The sequence below is a fragment of the Mustela lutreola genome, chromosome 12 (assembly GCF_030435805.1).
Source record: "Mustela lutreola isolate mMusLut2 chromosome 12, mMusLut2.pri, whole genome shotgun sequence".
Lineage (NCBI taxonomy): Eukaryota > Metazoa > Chordata > Mammalia > Carnivora > Mustelidae > Mustela > Mustela lutreola.
This window is the reverse complement of record NC_081301.1, coordinates 95612953-95635485: the sequence shown is the minus strand read 5'-3', so window position 1 is coordinate 95635485 and position 22533 is coordinate 95612953. Positions and strand designations below refer to the sequence as shown.

General features: G+C 37.9%; 1 protein-coding gene across 4 annotated transcripts in view; it reads right to left on the bottom strand.

The window, feature by feature from the left end:
- MFSD14B (major facilitator superfamily domain containing 14B) overlaps window positions 1–22533 on the bottom strand; it is a 78420-nt gene that overhangs the window by 39116 nt on the left and 16771 nt on the right. For 3 of the 4 annotated variants that reach the window (XM_059141316.1, XM_059141313.1, XM_059141314.1), the window contains exon 2: window positions 7203–7298. The exons of the other annotated variant lie outside the window; for it this stretch is intronic. In XM_059141316.1, coding sequence (XP_058997299.1) covers window positions 7203–7298 — 96 coding nt within the window. The remainder of the gene's footprint in view (window positions 1–7202; window positions 7299–22533) is intronic. 4 annotated transcript variants of the gene reach the window in all.

Sequence of the window (22533 nt, the reverse complement as noted above, 5' to 3'; positions counted from 1 at the left end):
CAGGGAGCCTGCTTCCCCCTTTCTCTCTGCCTGCTTCTGATCTCTGTCAAATAAATAAATAAAATCTTAAAAAACAAAAAAAAAAAGGTAATATTCTATTTTATGATAAATTTTAAAAAATTTAATACAGTATATAATTTAACTACAAAAGACAGTAACTGTTACCATAATAAATTAAACCTAACAATAAAAAGTATATTAAACATTTCTGATAAAATCAAAGCTTTCATTTTTAACTTCTTCCTATATAAAATAAAACTTAAGGAAGAAATTGCCTTTATTCTTCAAGACTACTGGAAGCATTAAATATAATGGGTTTGGTTTTTTTTTTTTTTTTTTAAGATTTTATTTATTTACTTGACAGAAAGAAAGCAGAAACAGGGGAAGCAGCAGAGGGAGAGGGAGAAGCAGACTCCCCACTAAGCAGGGAGCCTGATGTGGGGCTCAATCCCAAGACCCTGGGATAATGACCTGAGCCACCCAGCACCTCTATAATGGTATTTCCTAATAACTGCAAGTTTAGAGGGTTGAACTGACTTCTGGTACAATGAAGCAAATAACTGAATGTATGTAAGCACGGAGACATACATGTATGTATGTATTTGCTTACACATTATATACGCACAGCTGTAATTCTGCACTTTTACCTAAAATTCCACTTCTAGGAAACTACATTTACAGTATTCCTGGGAAGCTAGGAATAGTGGATGACACACAGCAGACAGGAAACCCTGAAAGAGCTCAAGTAACAATAATATGTGAAGGTGGGAGGGAAAAAAAGATCTTTGAAAACATAAATTTTCCAGAGTCCAGGAAAAAAAAACAAACCAGGGACGCCTGGGTGGCTCAGTTGGTTAAGCAGCTGCCTTCGGCTCAGGTCATGATCCCAGCGTCCTGGGATCGAGTCCCACATTGGGCTCCTTGCTCAGCAGGGAGCCTGCTTCTCCCTCTGCCTCTGCCTGCCATTCTGTCTGCCTGTGCTTGCTCTCTCCCCTTCTCTCTCTGATAAATAAATAAAATCTTTAAAAAAAAAAAAAAAAAACCAAACCAAGACAAAAACAAGATCCAGAACTGGAGGAGGAGGAAAAATAGCCGTAGTTCAACAGGTTTTTAAAAGGTTATAAAATGAGTTCCTGTATCTTGCTCTCAAAGCTGCAATGCTCCCTATGAGAGCCTAGCATAAGAATCAAACAGCAGAGTTCTCTGAACTGAGACTACTAAATGGGATACCTGCAGAACCAAATGGGTAGGATTAAAAAATGATAATGCCCCAGGTCCCTTAGGTCTGCCAAGAGTAGCAAAAAGCCCTACAATCACATAATAAACTACTTCGTAATAGAGGGCTCTCTGAACAACCACACTGTCAGAAATCAGGAGCTCCGACAAGCAATGCCTGCATTCAGTTCTGAGGAACAGGGCCTTCCACCTGGGCTGGAGAACAATACTCCAACTACCACAGGTGTCTAGGGCACAGGCGGCAAACTCGCAAGCTGATATTCTTTCTGATTTGTCTTTGTGTTTCCTAAAGTGCAGTAACTGTCAGTGTGTAAATTTCAGGAAAAAGTCATATACCATATGGTTTTCTAGCATGTCACAAGAAGCCAGAAGATTTGAAAACATGGGGCTTGAAGTGCTACATCACTGATTAGCTGAGTAAGCAGACAGTGGCTGCTGCGGCCAAAGCAGCACATATTCCAACTGGAACATTCCCACTTCACTTCTGACATTTACATTACTTGCCAGGCCCCAGAAGATACTTGTTTTCACAATCTCTGATCTACCCCCTCATCTGTAAATATAAACATGTATAAAATTCAGTAACAAATCTAAAAATCATTAAAAGGCACAAATAGGAAAAGACAATCTACCCTACTGCCAAATAACCAAATTATGATAGGAAACAGAAGAAAGTTTTAAAATAAGTGTAAGTGTCCTCCAAGAGATTTTAAAAAATGCTACATATATTAAAAATAATGTGCTGCACAGGGACCTGCACCAAAGCAAAACAGGTAAAAAAAAAAGTCTTCAAGAACTGATTACTGGAAAAAGCACAGAAATACAGAAAAAGGAAGAACATCAGAATGTGTAACTCCAGAATAATGACTGTACAAAACATTACAATGTACTGCAGTGTTTAAAAAAAATACAGAATTTAGCTGCACAACAATGTAAAAAGTAGGAGAGAAATACATCTCTCTTCCAAGATGCCAGAACAGGCAGACAAATGATACCAGTGAATATACAAAAGACATCAAACAAAATTAACAAATTTAACATACTTATCCTGTAGAGAATACTACTCCAGGGAATATTTAATTCTTTGCAGATCACATGGAAAATTTACCAGAATTAACCCTATATGAGTATACCAAACAGGCTTCAATAAATTTCAAAGAACTGAAATAATTCATAATATGATTTCTGATAATACAACTTAGAAAAGTCCCCAAATGTTTAGAAATTAAGACAATATACTTACAATAACTTAAGAGCACAGGAAATATAGTGATTAAGATTGTAATAACTTTGTATGGTGACAGATGGTATTTATTATGGTGAGCACCTTGTAATGCACAGAACTATCAAATCAGTATATTGTATACCTGAAACTAGTATTTTCCTGTACTTCAATTAAAAATAAAAGATAAGGGGTGCCTCGGTAGCTCAGTGGGTTAAAGCTTCTGCCTTCCGCTCAGATCATGATCCCAGGGTCTTGGGACTGAGCCTCACATTAGGCTCTCTGCTCAGTGGGGGAGCCTGCTTCCTCCTCTCTCTCTGCCTGCCTCTCTGCCTACTTGTGATTTGTCTGTCAAATAAATAAATAAAATCTTTTTTAAAAAATCAATATAATTGGGGCGCCTGGGTGGCTCAGTGGGTTAAGCCACTGCCTTCGGCTCAGGTCATGATCTCAGGGTCCTGGGATCGAGTCCCGCATCGGGCTCTCTGCTCAGCAGGGAGCCTGCTTCCCTCTTTCTCTCTCTCTGCCTGCCTCTCCATCTACTTGTGATTTCTCTCTGTCAAATAAATAAATAAAATTAAAAAAAAAAATCAATATAATTGACCACATTACTCAAATAATGGAAAAATCTAGTTGTTATCTGGTTGTATGCAGAAAATTCATTTGATAAAATTTAATACCTATTTAGGATAACTGTAAGCAAAACAGGAAGAAGGGAACTTCCTTTCTCTGAAAAAGAATATCGGCAAAATAACAAATATAGCAAATAACAGAGCAAATAACATACTTAGTGGTGAATTTTAAATTTCAGATCACTTTCCACCAGAGGTCATCTATGAGATAGGGATGCCTACAGTGACTGCTTCTAGTCAACACTGTACTGGATGTCACAGCAATGCAATAAGAAAAATAAAAAAGGACTGGAAGGAGCTAAAAACTGTCATTCACAAAATATATGAATGTGTATGTAAAAACCTGTTGATGAACATTTAGGATTAGTAACTGAATTTATCAAAATCACTAGACACAGGGTAAAAACACAACTTGTTTTGTATACCAGAATAGAAAATTAAACCTTACCTATCCCCATGAATACCCTGGCCAGCTAAGCACCAAGCATTCAGGGGCTGACTGGGGACCTGCCTCCAGTCTTGGCACCCTGGCTGTGTAACAGCCCCAAGCCCTGGAATGCGAACTAAGACCTAGTTAGAAAAGCAGCAGTGGGATAGGGATGACTGTAAGCAGGGCTAAAGTCCATATTTCCAATGGGAATGGCAGCCATCTGCCTCATTTAACCTAGCAGTTAGAGCCACCATTTTTTTTTTTAAGATTTTATTTATTTATTTATTTGACAGACGGAGATCACAAGCAGGCAGAGAGGCAGGCAGAGAGAGGAGGAAGCAGGCTCCCCGCCGAGCAGATTGCCCGATGTGGGGGCTCAATCCCAGGACCTCAAGACCATGACCTGAGCCAAAGGGAGTGGCTTAACCCACTGAGCCACCCAGGCGCCCTGCTACCATTTTTTTAATTGCATCTCATTAATAGCCTTTTTTATTTCACTTTGATTAGATGTTAGTTCTTTCATTTCTCCAGAGAGGGATTCTCTAGTGTCTTCTAGGCTTTTTTCGAGCCAGCTAGTATCTCTATGATCATTATTCCACACTCTAATTCTGACATCTTACTTATATCCATACTGATTAGGTCTCTGGCTGTCAGTACTGTCTCTTTTTCTTTTTTGAGGTGAGCTTTTCCATCTTGTCATTCTTGTAGAAAGTGATCACTTTTCTATTTGTAGAACTGGAGCAATTCTTTTCTTAGATCTCAGGATGAGTTCACAGGTATTCAGAATGATTTGACAGCAATCTAGCAGAATTCCTGGGACCAGACAAAACTAAGGTCTCCCACTTCTCTGCCATCTTGGAAAGTCTCCAATTCTATACTACTTCAAACAGACCACTTCTACTGAGTGCTAGGACGCAGACAGTCAGACTGGACAACATATTAATATGCAAGTACTGTTCTGTATCTCTAAATCCTTATCAGGCTGTTTTTCTCATCTGAAGGAAACAGGACAGAGTGCTGTCCACTAGTTATAGCATAGAAAAAACCCACACATGAACCATCATTCTAATGGTTACACCAAAGTGGATGATAGATGCAGGATGCCAAGAACTACTTATATGACAATAGTAAACCCCAACATAAAAGAGGAGGATAAATGAACTCCTGCTGTAATGAAATAAACCCTAATTTTATCCTTTCCTTATCAAACAACCTAACATTATCAGTTCTCTGTCCAACCAGAAAAGGCAGAAAGTAGAGGGGATATGCCAGAGATAATCTTTTTTCTTTAGAATATGGGACTCTTCCCATATTTTAGGAAGGAACCACCCCCGCCAGAACAGAAACAGAGGTAGCAAACTCTAGTGTAAAGGCTAAGTGTGACAGTACAGAAAAGGACATTTAGCTTAATTTAGCAACACCAAGAGCTCAGAAAAAAAGAGAAAGAACCCACCTATTAGCTGAGCAACACTTCTTCTATGACAATATAGTGTGTCAGAGTGATGCCAGCAACCCTGTACTCCTCACACATGTTTATTTTAACCCAATCTTTGCAAGCAGCAAAACTGCAAGGAGGAAACAAAGCAGCACTTTAGCTGGTTTCTAAGGCTGCATTCGAGGGTCTGATGAGGACAAAGAACCCCTAGGAAAATTATCTGCATTGGGCAGTAGGAAGAAAGGCACATCACTCTTTGGATGTATACGAAAATTAATTAATTAATTAAAACTAAAAGAGATCTGACAATCTGGTCTAGGGCCAAAAAGGTCCCCAAAGATCTTAACTGTCTGGAAAGTGGTTTTAGAATTTCTAACAAGGCCTCAAAAACATTAAGTTGTTCTTCACTTCACTTTGAATTCTTACCAGAGCATGATTATAGGATTAACTCCATATTGAGAAACCTGCTGAACCACTATAGGAGATTTCTGGTTGCCTTAAAAAAATACTATTTAAACGCTTAACAGGACACCTGGGTGGCTCAGTGGGTTAAGCCTCTGCCTTCAGCTCAGGTCATGTTCACAGGGTCCTGGGATCGAGGCCCGCACTGGGCTCTCGGCTCAGCAAGGAGCCTGTTTCCCTCTCTCTTTCTGCCTGCCTGTGATCTCCTTCTCTCTGTCAAATTAAAAAATACATAAATAAAAATAAATGAATAAGTGAATAAATAAATAAATAAATAAAGGGACGCTTAACACGTAAGCGGGGGCAGGGGTGTAAGGGGAATAGACATGGGAGACAGACATGGACAGAGTCCGAGAGCTAAGACCAAAAATTAAATAACTTATTTCCTTACAATAAGTAGCCTGGTATGTCTATACGTATACTGAAAATACATCTCAAAGAAATCCCTCAAGGACACACATGTGAGCCTACAATGCATATTCCTATTATTCAAAGAAAATATCTCCTCAGCACTTAGTGTGTCATAGGCAGTCCAAACAGTCGTGAGCACAGCAGGCTCGTGAACTTAAAATGGGGACCACTTACCCCACTAACTAATAACCAGTTAATTTCTGTAGTAAAGCATTAGGAAGGAAAAGGTAGTGTAATGAGAAAGAATAAAACAGAGATTTAAAAACACAGGCAATCTTTTGACTATTCCATTCAAGCTGTCATTTTAATTAATCAAATTTCATTTTAAATGCACCAGAAGAATAAAAATAGCGAAGTCTAATGTGAGGCTAACAGCCTCTTTAAAGTACCCTATTTTCTAAAGCTAATTTTGGAACAAAGTTCATCTGTATCCAAAGGGATTCTCTGGCATGGCAACATGGTGATTGGGAAGAGTTAACCACCAATGATTTTTAAATAACAGTTTAAGACAACTGAAATATAAGGCCAATTAAAAAGTATCTTTTTCTTCAATTTAAAAATATCTTTAGTATAATTGTTAGTGACTGGGGTGTGCCTGGGTGGCTCAGTCTTGATTTTGGCTCAGGTTGTGATCTCAAGGTCCTGAAACTGAGCCCTGTCCGGGGCTCTGTCCTCAGCATGGAATTTGCTTAGAATTCTCTCTTTCCCTCTGCTCCTCCACCTGCTCGTGTATGCATGTACAGATGCACTTTCTCATTCAAATAAATAAAATCTTTTAAAAAACAAAATAAAATAGTAATTAAGCACCCCAAATCTACATGCCAATCCTTTCTTACACATCTCCCTTCCTCTAACCACAACATATATCAAACATCGAGGTTCTTGCTAAGAAATTCAGTGCAGCCTCAGCAAAAAGTGGCTATAGGTAAGTCAGCTACCAAATATGGAAATCTAAACATTCTTAACAATGATCACTCTCACTGTTACAAGGTACTTACCAATCTATTTACTATGTTCTTGGTCAAAGGCCATTACATCCACACAAAGTAAGTTACAAAGTTCAACAAAACTTTGCAATAACTTCCCCTAGTGCATATTCCTAAATACCTACAGTTCACTCACAGCACCTCCAAGATTCTGGGTCAGTGGGAGGACCCTGCTACCCAAGAATACTTAAAGTGCAGCCCAGGCGTTTTGCTGCTCAGGTAGTTCACAGTCTGTGTACACAGTGGAAACAACCCAGTGGAAGAAGCTGTTTCAAATCGCTATCAAGAGAGTCTCTCAAACACGTACCTAAACATTTGGCCCTAGAGATACATGCTTAAGAACCTATGTTTTGCTTTCATAAACAAGGACCTGTTCAGCAATACTTACAGTTAACATTGGAGTTGTCAACAAGCCCCACGCAAAGAATTCTAGGAAGATGACAATAGCAGCATGGTATACACTTGGTCTGCCAAAGCCTTGTAGCTAAAAAAGGAAGAAAGTTATTATGAAAAATAGTAGCGAGATAAAAGAAATCCATTTTGCTAAAATGGTATCTAACACACAAAATAAATGCTGTATAAAATAAACTTAGGACATTGTCAAGATTAGGCCCCCCCTTGCTACCACTTGGTAGTAACTGGAAGTGATGTTTACAGAAGACTATAAACCCCTCACTATTCCTATGTTTATATTTTTAAGTCTTTAAAAGGTAGAAGTAAATCTGCGTCATTTCACTGGAATCTAATCATAAGGAAATGATCAGACAAATCCAGACTGTGGGATGTTCTATAACATAACAGGCATGGAATCTCCTTAAAAATGTCAATGCCATAAAAGATGATAGTAAAGGTCAGGAGACTCATACATATTGAAGGAGGCAGGAGTCACAACAACAAAATGGGGGATCCTGGACTGGATCCTGGAGGAGAAGGGAACAAAAGGATAAAATATGAATATGGACTTTATATTAGATAATCACATGGGTGTTCTTGATGTCTACAACTTATTGTCAAATGGTTTGGCTGAAAACACAAAAACAAACCAAGCCAACAACTAAAAAACAAAACCAAACATATTTCCTAAAGCAAATGTCAAAAATGTTAACTGCTGAATTTAGATGAAGGGAATATAATTTTACTTTTAATTTTTTATAGTTTTGAAAAATTCCAAAGAGCCAAGAACAAATGTTATTAAAAATACAAACTTGTAAACTTCTAAATTTTCACAATGTCCGATGAAAAGTACTTTAAAATGCCATTAGATGAGGCAAAAACAGAAAGCATTTTACAAAATTTATTTTTTTAATGGTTTTATGTTTTTTTTAAATTTTTTTTTCATTTTACAAAATTTAAAAGAGAAAATATTTAAGCATCTAACAATTCAACCCCTCCAAAACAAAAGGCCATGTACATAACCTTCAAAAAGCACGCGTTTTCCGTGGTCCTTTACCAACAGAATAGTGAACAGAAATGGCAGTAACTGATCAGCCTCTGCCTCTGATGAAGCCTTCTGAGACCCTCCACATGAAGTCGTTCCAGCTGCTAGAGATAGAAACTTGGCCTTCACCCTTGGCTCTCCCCGCACTGCCCTCTATCTAATCCTTTACCATCTCTTTCCCAGGTTACAGAGTAGCTTTCCACCCCTGCCCTTTCACCCACTGCACAGCAGGGGCAGTGCCTCCATTTAAACGTAAATCAGATCCTGGCAACTCCTCTGCTCTGCCCTCAGACTTCCAGGGCATTCAGCCCCACATCCCACTTGTCCAACAAGGTCCCACACCTCCCTATCCCCTTGTTATGCTCTTACTGTTTTCTAGAGGATTTCCAACAAACTTTATGATTCATTTTTGTCTACTGCCCATGGAATGGTAATTTAAATGCTAGGAAGGAAAGGATTTTTGTCTTTGTTCAATGATGTATCCAAACAGCCCTCCTTTTACCTGGCTATAGTAATAAGCACTCAACAAAATATAGGAGATGGCAGAAGGATCTCTTCTTCAGAGACTAATATCTTTTCTCTGAGCCTTTAAACAGCAAAACCCAAAATGCAGAAAAATTTTTTAAGCAGATGTTCCAGTTTCTTCAACAAGGAAATGGTATGGGCAAAGAAAAAAAGAAAAAGGAGGGAGAATGATGTTAGTATACAGATTAAAAGAAATTTAAGAAATATTAACCAAAAGCAATACTGTGTGACTCTGGGGTTTGACTCAAACTACCTGGAAAAAAGATAATTCTGAGACAATCATGGATATTTGAAAATGGACTGGGTATTAGCTGATATTAAAGAATTATACTCGTAAGGTGTGTTTTTAAAAGATCCTTATCTCTTAGAGATACACAGCAATGTATTTGTGAAATGAGAGTATGTTTGGAATCTGTTTTAAAAATCTACAGAAAAAAGATGTAGAAGTGGTAGCAAAAAATGATTTTTAAAAAGTAAATGAGCCTATATGCATTAACTAATAATTCTCAGCTGTTTGGGTAAAAATTCTGATAGTCACCAACCACACACTATAAAAAAACAATCGCTTCTGTACACTGGGCGAGAATGTCAATTGCTTTTGAATCATTCATTTTATTTATTAAGCATCATGCATATAAGAATCTCACGAAACTCTGAAAATGCACACAACAGGAAGCCAAAGAAAGCAGCTCTATTTCTCATTGCAGCTTCCACGGTTTGGTGCTTTTTCCTAGGCAATGAAGCTCTGTTTATGGAGACCACTGGGATAGAGATCCATGTGATGGCAATGCTGATTAAACATAAGAACAGACACACGCTTTAAACTGTGTGATATATTTTTAGGATATTATGCTATTTTAACACCCTGCAAAAAACCAGACAACGCTACCTTTTTGTTTACATATTATATGCTTAGATGTATCGATTAGAAATTGTCTAACAAACACCTCTTCTAAAATAAAAACACGTTCTTATTCTCACCTCTACCTAAATTACTTTAATTGAACTATCAACTATTACTAGTCAATACCTGTGATACATAAAAGAAATGTACTATGATAGGCAGGCAGGCCTTGGTATGGTTTGGGCAACTAAACATAAGAAGGTAACAAAAGGGCCCCTGGGTGGCTCAGTGGGTTGGGCCGCTGCCTTCGGCTCAGGTCATGATCTCAGGGTCCTGGGATCAAGTCCCTCGTCGGGCTCTCTGCTCAGCGGGGAGCCTGCTTCCTCCTCTCTCTCTCTGCCTGCCTCTCTGCCTACTTGTGATCTCTCTGTCAAATAAATAAATAAAATCTTTATTAAAAAAAAAAAAAGAAGAAGGTAACAAAAATAAATCTGCCGTCCATCCAATTCATCTCAAGCTCTTGGTGGCCAGTATGCTGATGAAAAAAAGTATCACAACTTTCTCACTTAAATTATCTGAGGTAATAAAAACTTTAACAAATTTCCAGTTGAGCCTGATCTAGTGCAGCCTCTCTGGATTAGTTCAATGGCTTGTCTCTCCATTTGCCCTTTTATAAATCAGTACGGAACAGGTTGAGATGTTTAGAAGATAAGTATGTGGTGATGTCTTTATTCATTCCTACTACCATCTCTCCCACAGATGACTGCAATGGCCTCTTCACTCTACCTTGATTTCTCTACCCTGCCTTCTCCAAATCTTTCTGTATACCACAGAGTGACCATTCTAAAATACCTATGTCAACATATGACACCTGCAGAAGACTACAAAAACTGAGCTACAAATTCTGAATTTCTGTGCACATAATAATCTTTTTGCAATATGACTGTGCTGTCTATGCCATAATAAGGTGGAGTATATTTCTCCACTTCCCTCGATCTGGGCTGGCTTAACACCAAACCAACAGATGTCAGGTGAAGTGACAATATGGACTCCAGAGGCCTTCAAGACCACATGGAAATGCCCTATAGGCACAAGAGGAGGATAGCATATGAAGCCCTCCCTATTGAGGCCACCTGGACCAACCAGCGTGAACAGCCATTACCAGCTGCCTGACGGAGGAACAAGGCTAAGATCACCCAACTCCATCAAGCCTGAAGATGACTATGGAAGCATGAGTGACTCCACACAAATCCAGTGAAGAACCCCAAGCTGACCTTAGCCCAAAGAATTGTCATAAATGGTTGGTGTTTTAAAGTTACTAAATTTGGGGGTAGTTTCTTATGTAGCAATCATTAAGTGATACAACCTCCTCCCCTTTGCCCTCATGATTAAGTCTAAACTAAACTTTCTTGAGATCCCTTTGGTAATTCTCCAGTCTCATCCCTCAGTCCACACATAACTGAAAATCAATAAAGGGAAACTGTTCTAAAATGGAGCCAGAAGGTCCTCAGTGAGAACTGATGATTTTCCTAACATACTGAAGTTAGCTTGAAGGTGAATAAAAAACATGGTCCCCAGCATTTTGTGTAAAGACTGTACACTACACATAATAGGAAATAATAAGCACAGGGTATTTTTTTTTCTTAATTTGAGGAATTAACATTGTGTTGCTTAAGAAGGAAAACAACATCTAGACTCAGACCTGTTAAATAAGCCTATCATAATTCTCTCCCAAAGAGAAGTGAGTAGGGGTTTAACATCACTCTGGCTATTCAGAAGTTTATAACTAGTTATCAAAAAAAGACACTGTGCAAAACAAGTATTCCCTGGGATTTCATTCAAAGTAGAACAGAGCAACAACCAAAGATTCACTGAACACATATTCCTAAAAGTCAGCTCATGAGCCTGAATACAAAAAAGCAAAATATCAAATTTATGAACGCCAGTATTAAAGGAATACATAACTGCACTTAGCATTTCTCTTCCACCTAATGTTTTAAAAGCAGGAGACAAATCTCTTTTTGCGTTATTTTATATGGAATATATATACTTAAGAAATTACAACTGTTACACTAATATATGAACATTGTATCCCTAAGGCAATATACATGTTCTAATTTTCATAGGTATTCACAATGTTAGAAATCTGTCATATTTTTATGCATGTACATTCATAGGTAAAAACATACTTTTTCATAACTGGTAATACAATACACATGTTGCCTTTTTTACCTTTATCTATTTCCATGTCACTGCATGCAAATCTTCATTCTTTATAATAGCTAAACAATATTCCACTGTACAGAGGTACCATAATTCTAACCATTCCACTACTGATGTTTACTAGAGAGTTTCCACTTTTAATATTGCTACAATTAATAATTTGATAATTATTTTTATTTTTAAATGATTTATTTTTTAAAAAGATTTATTTTAGAGAGAGAATGTGCAAGGCGGGGGGTGCTGAGGGAGAAAGACCCTGATGACCTGAGCCAAAACTAAGACTCAGACACTCAACCAACTGAGTCACCCACTCTATTTTTTTAAACAATTTAAAACCCCAGAAAAGTTACAAAACCAGTACAGGGTTCCAGTATATCCTTCACCAAACTTCCCCAAATACTAATGTCTTAGATAACTACAGTACAATTATCCAAATCTAAACATTAACATTGCTATTCTACTTTAAGCTAATTTATATGTTATTTGAATGTCACCATTTTTCTCACTCATCTTTTCTTTTTCCTGGTTTAGGATCTAATCCAGCATTTAGCACTGCATTTTGTTCTCATGTTTCCTTGGGTTTTTCCAACCTGAGATAGCTACTAAGACTTTTATTTTTTACTTTCATGATCCTGACACTTTTGAGAACCACCGGTATACTCTTTACCAGTTATTGTGTAGAATGCCCTCCCATTTGAATTTGTTTAATGTTCTCATGATTAGAGTGATGATATGAATTTTTAATTTTTTCCTTGAGCTATAAATCACATTCCATTAAGTTCCATTGCCAAGCATACAGTGTTTACTAGTATATTCACAAGATTGTAAAATTACCACCACTATCTAATTCTGGAATATTTTCATTACCCCAAAAAGAAACCTCATATCTATGAACAGTCATGCCCCAATCTCTCCTCACCCCATTTCCTAGCAATGACTAACATACTTTCTGTCTCTATGGATTTGCCTATTCTAGAACCATATATAAATGGAATCATCCAGTATGTGGCCTACTTTGCTTTGCTTCATCCATTTAGCATGTTTTTTTTGTTTTTTTTTAAAGATTTTATTTATTTATTTGACAGAGAGAGATTACAAGTAGGCAGAGAGGCAGGCAGAGAGAGAGAGGAGGAAGCAGGCTCCCTGCCGAGCAGAGAGCCCGATGCGGGACTCGATCCCAGGACCCCGAGATCATGACCCGAGCCGAAGGCAGCAGTCTAACCCACTGAGCCACCCAGGCGCCCCATTTAGCATGTTTTTAAGAATCATCCATGTTCATCATTCAATTTTATGGCCAAATAATATTCCATTATTTGGATATACTGCTTTCTTTTTTATTCAACTGTAATCAAATTATAATTAAAATTCAACCAACTGGGGTGGCCTGGGTGGCTCAGTGGGTTAAGCCGCTGCCTTCGGCTCGGGTCGTGGTCTCAGGGTCCTGGGATCGAGTCCCATATCGGGCTCTCTGCTCAGCAGGGGGCCTGCTTCCCTTCCTCTCTCTCTGCCTGCCTCTCTGCCTACTTGTGATTTCTCTCTGTCAAATAAATAAATAAAATCTTAAATAAATAAATAAAATAAAATTCAACCAACTGTAATAAAAAAGCTGTACAGGGGCACCTGGAGGGTTCAGTAGATTAAACATTAGATTCTTGGTTTTAGCTCCAGTCATGATCTCAGGGTAGTGAAACTGAGCCCCACATACAGCTCCATAATCAGCACAGAGGCCGCTTGAGATTCTCTCTCTCCCTCTGCCTCTCAGCCTGCTCATGCACACTCTCTAAATAAATAAAATCTTTAAAAAAAAAAAAAAAGCTGTACAAACTGTGAAGGAAAAAAACTACTTCAACTTACTATGTCAGCTAATCAGCTAACAGCTCTAACATTTAAAATATTTCTAGAAAAATCGAGAAGACTAACAACCCAACAAAAAGATGGGTAAGAGATATTAACAGTTCATAGAACAGCCCTTCAACAACTTTATCCACAAGAAAAATGCAAAATCAAGCCATACTCATCTAATTCCTCACTACTAGAACGCTGAAAATTTCAGAAGTTTGACAATATGATCTTACACTGCTAAAGGGATGAGAAATGGAACAATGTGGCAATATTTAGCCAAATTACTTATTTACTTATCCTCTGAAGCAATAACCCCACTCTAGTGATTTCTCACAGACAATATGGCAAAAATATGAAGTGTCGGGCGCCTGGGTGGCTCAGTGGGTTAAGCCGCTGCCTTTGGCTCAGGTCATGATCTCAGGGTCCTGGGATCAAGTCCCGCATCGGGCTCTCTGCTCAGCAGGGAGCCTGCTTCCTCCTCTCTCTCTCTGCCTGCCTCTCTGCCTACTTGTGATCTCTGTCAAATAAATAAATAAAATTTTTAAAAATAAATAAATAAATATGAAGTGTCATGTGCACTAGGCTATGGGAACACTACTGCTGCCAAACAAATAAAACACCAAAAAAGCAAGGTATAGAATAATGTGCAATGTTAGTACCTTTTTCACGTGAGAGAGGACTGAAGAGTATGAATACGTTTGCACACACATTTATTTGAGTAAACAAAACACAAGATGTCAAGAAAAATAAGCATCTAAGCAATTACATACAGGAAGGAGAAAAGGGAATGAAAGTGACAGGATGGAAGCTAGATTTCTTATGTTGGTTCATACATTTAACTTTGGAACCAGGGAACTGCTTCAGCTAATTCTAAAACAAAATCAAATCGAAATTAAATACATCAACCTACCCATGTATCAAGAGTTGTGGTTTAGTTGCTTTAAAACATAGAATTTGAATGAATATTCTTAGAAGTTAATCCTAAGGCTAAAAAGAAAATGAAATTTTAAACTATTTTAAGTAATCATGTTGGTAGTAATAACAACTTTTTATTTTTTGAACTTTCAAGTCTAAGTAGAATATAATAAGTTACCATGCTATTGTCACTAGGGAATGAGATTTTCATTGTAAGAGAAAAGATAAAATATTAAATCAAAATAGTAAAAATCTGAAATTCTAAATTTGGTTTAAAAAAATATACACATTATGATCTGCATTACCTTAATGAAAAAGTTAGAATTTTCTAGTTTGAGCCACTGGAAAGACCTAGAAAAAAAATGAGCAACCCTACAGGAGTGAATACCACCCCACCCAGGGCCCAAGATTGTGGTCTTCAAATATCATTTCCCACTTAAAAAAAAATGGGACTTTTTGGACAAATAGCTAATTCCAGATTTGGGGTAAAAAATACAATTGAGGGGCGCCTGGGTGGCTCAGTGGGTTAGGCCGCTGCCTTCGGCTCAGGTCATGATCTCAGGGTCCTGGGATCGAGTACCACATCGGGCTCTCTGCTCAGCAGGGAGCCTGCTTCCCTTCCTCTCTCTCTGCCTGCCTCTCGCCTACTTGTGATCTCTCTCTGTCAAATAAATAAATAAAATCTTAAAAAAAAATACAAATGACTCTGGAACTTACATTGCCAAAAGCGAAGATGTTATTGAAGACTACAGTCATACTGAAAGGATTCAGGAGCCAACCTGAAGTTAACTCCCACTGGGCAAAGACTGAGTAAACAGAGTAATGTCTGCCATTGATTAAAACATTATTATATGTGTTCAAATTTCCAAGTCCAGAGATCTTTGGAGGACGCCAGAAAACTAAGCCATTATTCTAAGAACTGCTAAATATGAAGGAGAGGGAAAAAGAAAGCATTTTAGCATAACCAAATATTTGACTAAGAAAAGTTTTGTTTTGTTTTGTTTTTTAATTTGATAATAGGGCACCTGGGTGGCTCGGTGGGTTAAAGCCTCTGCCTTCAGCTAAGGTCATGATCCCAGAGTCCTGGGATAGAGCCCTGCATCAGGCTCTCTGCTCAGCAGGGAGCCTGCTTCCCCACTCCCACCTGCCTCTCTGCTTACTTGTGATCTGTCAAAAAAAAAATTTTTTTTTGATAATGAATGACAGAATGATTAACTTAAAATCGTGCCACTTTGTAATCTAATATAGTCCATCTAGGCAACAACCATTAATAGCTGTTAAAACCATGACGTAAAAGGTGATGAGGCACTTTATAAGGGAATAATCAAGCTGATAAGACCTGAAACCCGATCAATTAAATCAGAGTCAAAGGTTATTTGATGTATGATGCAACACATGAGAAACAGACCACTTATAAAGTATTCTTGCCAAAATGAAACAAACACAAAGCTTGGATTCAATTTAGCTGGTATGTGAGGACCAGTTTAATGAAAACACAGGTAAAATAAGATTGGTCTTGTGTGTTTTTAACTATTGAAGTAGGGTGATGAATATGGGGGAGTATTCATAACAAAACGGAAGAAAACTAAAAAGGTTCAAAGAGGTTGCCAAAAAAAAAGTTTAAAGAGTCACCTACAGGGGCGTCTGGGTGGTTCAGGTGGTTGAGCAACTGCCTTAGGCTAAGGTCATGATCCCCAAATCCTGGGATCAAGTCCCGCATCGCATTGGGGTTCCAGCTCCGTGGGGAGTCAGCTTCCCCTTCTGACATTCTCCCCTCTCATGCTCTCTCTCTCAAATAAATAAAACCTTTATTTTTTTTTTTAAGATTTTTATTTATTTGACAGAGAGAAATCACAAGTAGGCAGAGAGGCAGGCAGAGAGAGAGAGAGATTGGAGGAAGCAGACTCCCTGCCAAGCAGAGAGCCCGATGGGGGACTCGATCCCACGACCCTAAGATCATGACCTGAGCCGAAGGCAGAAGCTTAACCCACTGAGCCACCCAGGCACCCAATAAATACGATCTTTAAAAAAAAAAAAGAGTAACCTATAGTATCAGTAACAATGTTTGAGAATAAAATAAAATGCAATACAATATCTGAATCTCCCCATATTCTAAGACTAATGGTTAGTCTTAGAATACTTTTAGAATACTTTTTGCTAATTAGACTTAATGGTTATATCATTTTCTGTGATTACAAGTGAAACAGAACTTCCTGTGTTTTTTAGAAAGCTGTATATGCCTACAAATTGTTCACTGCTCTGCATATCTTTTCTTTTTATTTTATTTTATTTTATTTTATTTTTATTTTATTTATTTGATAGAGAGAGATCACAAGTAGGCAGAGAGGCAGGCAGAGAGAGAGAGAGGAGGAAGCAGGCTCCCTGCTGAGCAGAGAGCCCGATGGCGGGACTCGATCCCAGGACCCTGAGATCATGACCCCAGCCGAAGGCAGCAGCTTAACCCACTGAGCCACCCAGGTGCCCTCTGCATATCTTTTCAATGGAGAATGAATCTTTCATGTTGACTTACAGGACGTCTTTATAGCCAATATCAAAGATATTTATATTATGTAACAAATCATTCATGCTCCCTCACCCACTGGCACTCATACCCTTTAAAAATAAAAGGCACAGGGCGTCTGGGTGGCTCAGTGGGTTAAAGCCTCTGCCTTCCGCTCAGGTCATGTTGAGCCCCATGTCAGGCTCTCTGCTCAGCAGGGAGCCTGCTTTCTCCTCTCTCTCTCTCTCTCTGCCTGCCTCTCTGCCTGCTTGTGATCTCTGTCAAATAAATAAATAAAAATCTTTAAAAAAAAATAAAAGGCACAAATATACAATTCAATAATAATAATTGGAGACTTCCATACCCACTTCTAATAATGAATAGAACAATTAGAAGATCAACAAGGAAGTAAAATAGGCTATTTTAGTAACACTACACTAACTAGACCTAACATTTACTGAACACTCCACCCAACTACAGCAGTATACTCTTCTCATATGTACACAGAAATACCATAAAACAAGTCTAAATAAATTAAAAAGATTGAAATCATATAAAATACATTCTCTGGACCACAATGTAATGAAACTAGAAATCAGTAACATAAAAAAATATGGAAAATTCACAAATATGTGGGTATTAAAAAGTATACACCTAAACAACCATAGGTCAAATAAGAAATCACAAGAAGATCACAACTTTCGGATGAACAAAAATGAGAAAACATATCAAAGTTTGTTGAATGCTGTTTTAAAGCAGTGGTTACAGGGGATTTTATAGCTGTACATGCCTTATTATTTAAGGGAAAAAAAAAGATCTGCTATCAATAACCTAACTTTTCACTGTAAAAAACTAGAAAAGCAAAACCAACAAGGCAAGAAAAAGGAAAGAAATAATAAAGGGTTAGAGCAGAAATAAATGCAATACTGAGCAGAAAGGCAACAGAGAATCATCAAACTATCCAAACAGGGAAAGTGACCATGAAAACGGGGAACATTTAAATCACTAAAATAGGAAATAAACAGGAGGTTATAAGAGAGTATTATGAGCAACTGTAGCCAATGGATTAGGTAAACTAGATGAAATGGGACAGATTTCTAGAAACACCCAACCTACTAATAAGACTGAATCATTAAGAAATAGGCTATCTGAATATACCTAGAACTAGTAAGGGAATTGGATCAGTGATCAAAAACTACTCAACAAAGAAAAGTCCTGGACCTCATGGCTTCATCAGGAAAATTCTACCAAACATTTAAAGCAGAATTAAAATCAATCACTCTCAAAGTCTTCTCAAAAAAGAAGAAACACTTCCTAACACATTTTATGAAGACAGCATTTACCTGTACCAAAGAAAAGAAGATACTACAAGAAAAGACAACTACAGATTAATTTTCCTTATGCTAATGATACAAAAATCCTTAACACGATACTAACAAAATAAATTCAGCAACCTGCTAAAAGGGCTCTAATACCATGGCCAAGTGAGATTTATTCCTGGAATTAAGAAAAGTTCACATATGAAAATCAATCAACGGAACACCATCACATTAACATGAAGGGGGGAAAAATACATGATCATCTCCACTGATGCAGAAAAAGCATCTCACAAACTCAACAGCCTTTCATAATAAAAAAAAAAATCTTAAAAAGGATAAAAGGAAATTATCTCAAAATGATAAATGCCACATATGAAAAATCCACACCTAACATCAAAGTCAATAGTGAAAGGCTGAAAAAACTTTTCCTTTAAGATCAGAACATGGAAAGGATTCCTGCTTTCAACACAATTTTATACATCATAGTATTGGGAGTTCTAGGCACAGTAATTACATATGGAAAAAAAAAAAAAAAAAGCATCCAAACTGGAAAGGAAGAAGTAAAATCATTTCGGTTTGGGGATGCCATCATCTTACATATAGAAAACCCTCAAGTTTATTTAAAAAAAAAAAAAAATTAGAGCTAAAAATGAATTCAGCAAAATTGCAGGACCAAAAAAAAAAAATCAACATGCAAATATCAGTTGCACCTTTCTTTAAAGATCTTAATATCTTTGTTTGAGAGACAGCCTGCACGAATGGGGAGGGTGCAAGGCGGGGGTGGGGGTGGGAGTGGAAGAGGAGCAGGCTCCCTGCTGAGCAAGGAGCTTGCAGAAAGACTAGATCCCATGACCCTGACATTTCCACCTGAGCAGAAGGCAGCCACTTAAACTGACTGAGCCACCCAGGCACCAGTTGCATTTCTATACCCTAACAATGAACAATCTGAAAAGGAAATTACGAAAACGATTCCTTTTACAACAGCATCAAAAAGAATAAATTCTCAGGAAAAATGAACCAGGCAGGCAAAATACTTTAACATTGAAAACGACAAAACATTGCTGAAAGGAATTAAGAAGACCAAAAATAAACGGAAAGATATTCCATGTTCATGAATCAGGAAACTTAATGTTGTCTAGATGTGAATGGCCCTAAATGATCTATGGATTCAATGTCATCCCTACAAAAAATCCCAATTACATTTTTAGCAAAAAAGGGAAAACTCATTCTATAATTCATATGGAATCTCAAGTGACCCTGAAAAAACAGCCAAAACAATAAAAAAAAACAAAACTCCAGGACTCACATTTCATGCATTTAAAGCATACTACAAAGCTTATCAAAACAGTATGGTACTAGCATAAAAACAGACAGTAAAGACCAATCGAATATAATAATATGAGTACAGAAATAAACAGCTGTGTAACAGCCGAATGATTTGCAACAAGAGTCCTAAGACCATTCAATGGAGAATAGTCTCTTCAACACATGGTGCTGGGAACACTGGATATTCATAAACAAAATAATAAAGCCGGGCCTAACCTCACATCATGTACAAAAATTGAATTCAAAATGTATCAAAGCACTAAATGTAAAAGCTAAAACTATAAACTCTTGGAAGAAAACAAAGGAGGGAAGTTTCATGACATTGGATTTGACAATGCTTTCCTTGATGCCATAAAGAAAAAAAAGGGCAACAAAAGAAAAAAAAATAGATAATCTGATTAAACAAAAAGAAACTTTTGGGGGCACCTGGGTGGCTCAGTGGGTTAAAGCCTCTGCCTTTGGCTCAGGTCATGATCCCCGGGTCCTGGGATCGAGCCCTGCTTCGGGCTCTCTCCTCAAGTGGGGAGCCTGCTTCCTCCTCTATCTGCCTGCCTCTCTGCCTACTTGTAGTCTGTTAAATAAATAAATAAATATCTTAAAAAGAAAAAAAAAGGGACGCCTGGGTGGCTCAGTTGGTTGGACGACTGCCTTCGGCTCAGGTCATGATCCTGGAGTCCCGGGATCGAGTCCCGCATCGGGCTCCCAGCTCCATGGGGAGTCTGCTTCTCTCTCTGACCTTCTCCTCGTTCATGCTCTCTCTCACTGTCTCTCTCTCAAGTAAATAAATAAAATCTTTAAAAAAAAAAAAAAAAAAAAAGAAAAAAAAAAAAAAGAAACTTTTGTGCATCATGGGACATTATCAGCAGACTGCAAAGGGAACCCAGAGAATGGAAGAAATATTTACAAGTCATATATCCAATGAGGAATACCCAGATTATATGTTTAAAAAAACTCCTATAGGGGCGCCTGGGTGGCTCAGTGGGTTAAGGCCTCTGCCTTCGGCTCGGGTCATGGTCTCAGGGTCCTGGGATGGAGCCCTGCATCGGGCTCTCTGCTCAGCGGGGAGTCTGCTTCCCCTCCTCTCTCTGATTGCTTCTCTGCCTACTTGTGATCTGTCAAATAAATTAATAAAATCTTAAAAAAAAAAAAACTCCTATAAACCAAATAGATGCAAAAATGGGCAAAGGACAAAAAAAAAAAAAAAAAAAAGAAAAAGAAAAGATGCTCCACATCACTTATCACTAGGGAAATGCAAAGTTAAACAACAATGATAGTACCTCATGGTCATTAGGATGGCTATGATTATAAAGAAAAAAAAATTTAAAAACCTGAAAACAGCAAGTGTTGGCAAGGATATAGAGACTCAGAAAGTAGAATGGTGATTGTCAGAGGTTAGAGAAAAAGGGAAATGATGAGTTATTGTTCAATGGGTACAGAGTTCAGTTTCAAATGATTAAAGGACAATGGGTGGGGCACCTGGGTGGCTCAGTGGGTTAAAGCCTCTGCCTTCAGCTCAGGTCATGATCCCAGGGTCCTGGGTTCGAGCCCCACATCAGACTCCCTGCTCAGCAGGGGGCCTGCTTCCTCCTCTCTCTCTCTCTCTCTCTCTCCTCTCTGCCTGCCTCTCTGCCTACTTGTGATCTCTGTCAAATAAATAAATAAAATCTTAAAAATAAATAAATAAATAAATAAAGGACAATGGGTAATGGTTGCGCAACAATGTTAATGTACTTAAATGCCACTGAACCGTATACTTTAAAAATGGCTAAAATGGTGAATTTTTAGTTATGTTTATTTTACCAAAAATTTTTAAAAAAGAAACTCAAATAGATCACAAAGCTAAAAGTAGGGCCCTTAGCTTCATGATGAGTTTGTATATAAAGCACTAACCTCACTATCCACACCAAAAAAAAAAAAAAAGTTAATACGTTGGACTGCATTAAAATTAAAAACTTACACTGTGAAAAACACTGCTCAAAGAACAAAAGACAATCCATAGAGTGGAATAAAGTATTTGCAAAACTCATACCTGATAAGAGACTTGAATCAAGAGCTCTTACAACTCACTTATAAAATAACAAGTAACCCGGGACGCCTGGGTAGCTCAGTTGGTTAAGCAGGTGCCTTCGGCTCAGGTCATGATCCCAGCATCCTGGGATCGAGTCCCACATCGGGCTCCTTGCTCTGCAGGGAGCCTGCTTCTCCCTCTGCCTCTGCCTTCCACTCTGTCTGCCTGTGCTCGCTCTCACTCTCTCTCTCTCTGACAAATAAATAAATAAAATCTTAAAAAATAATAATAATAAAATAAAATAACAAGTAACCCAATTTAAAACGGGCAAAGAGCTTGTGTAAAGAAACATTCATTGAAAGAAGATACACAAGTGATCAATAAACACATGAAAAGATGTTCAACATCATTAGCCACAAGGGCAATGAATATAAAAACCAGTGATGTACCACTTCAGAACCACCAGAATGGATATTTAAAAAATATAGTAATAAGCACTGATGAGGATTTAAACAGTCCTCATACAGAATTGTTGGGAATATAAAATGGTACAACCACTGTGGAAAATAGTTTGGCAATTCCTCAAAATCATGAACAGTTACCATATAATTACCAGCAATTATACTCCAATACCTAAGACAATTGAAAATATATATTCATACAGAAACTCATCAACAAATGTTCATACAGCAGTATTCACAGTAACAAAATGTGGAAACAACCCAAATGTCTACCAACTGATGAATGAATAAACAAAAAGTGGTATATCCATACAAAGC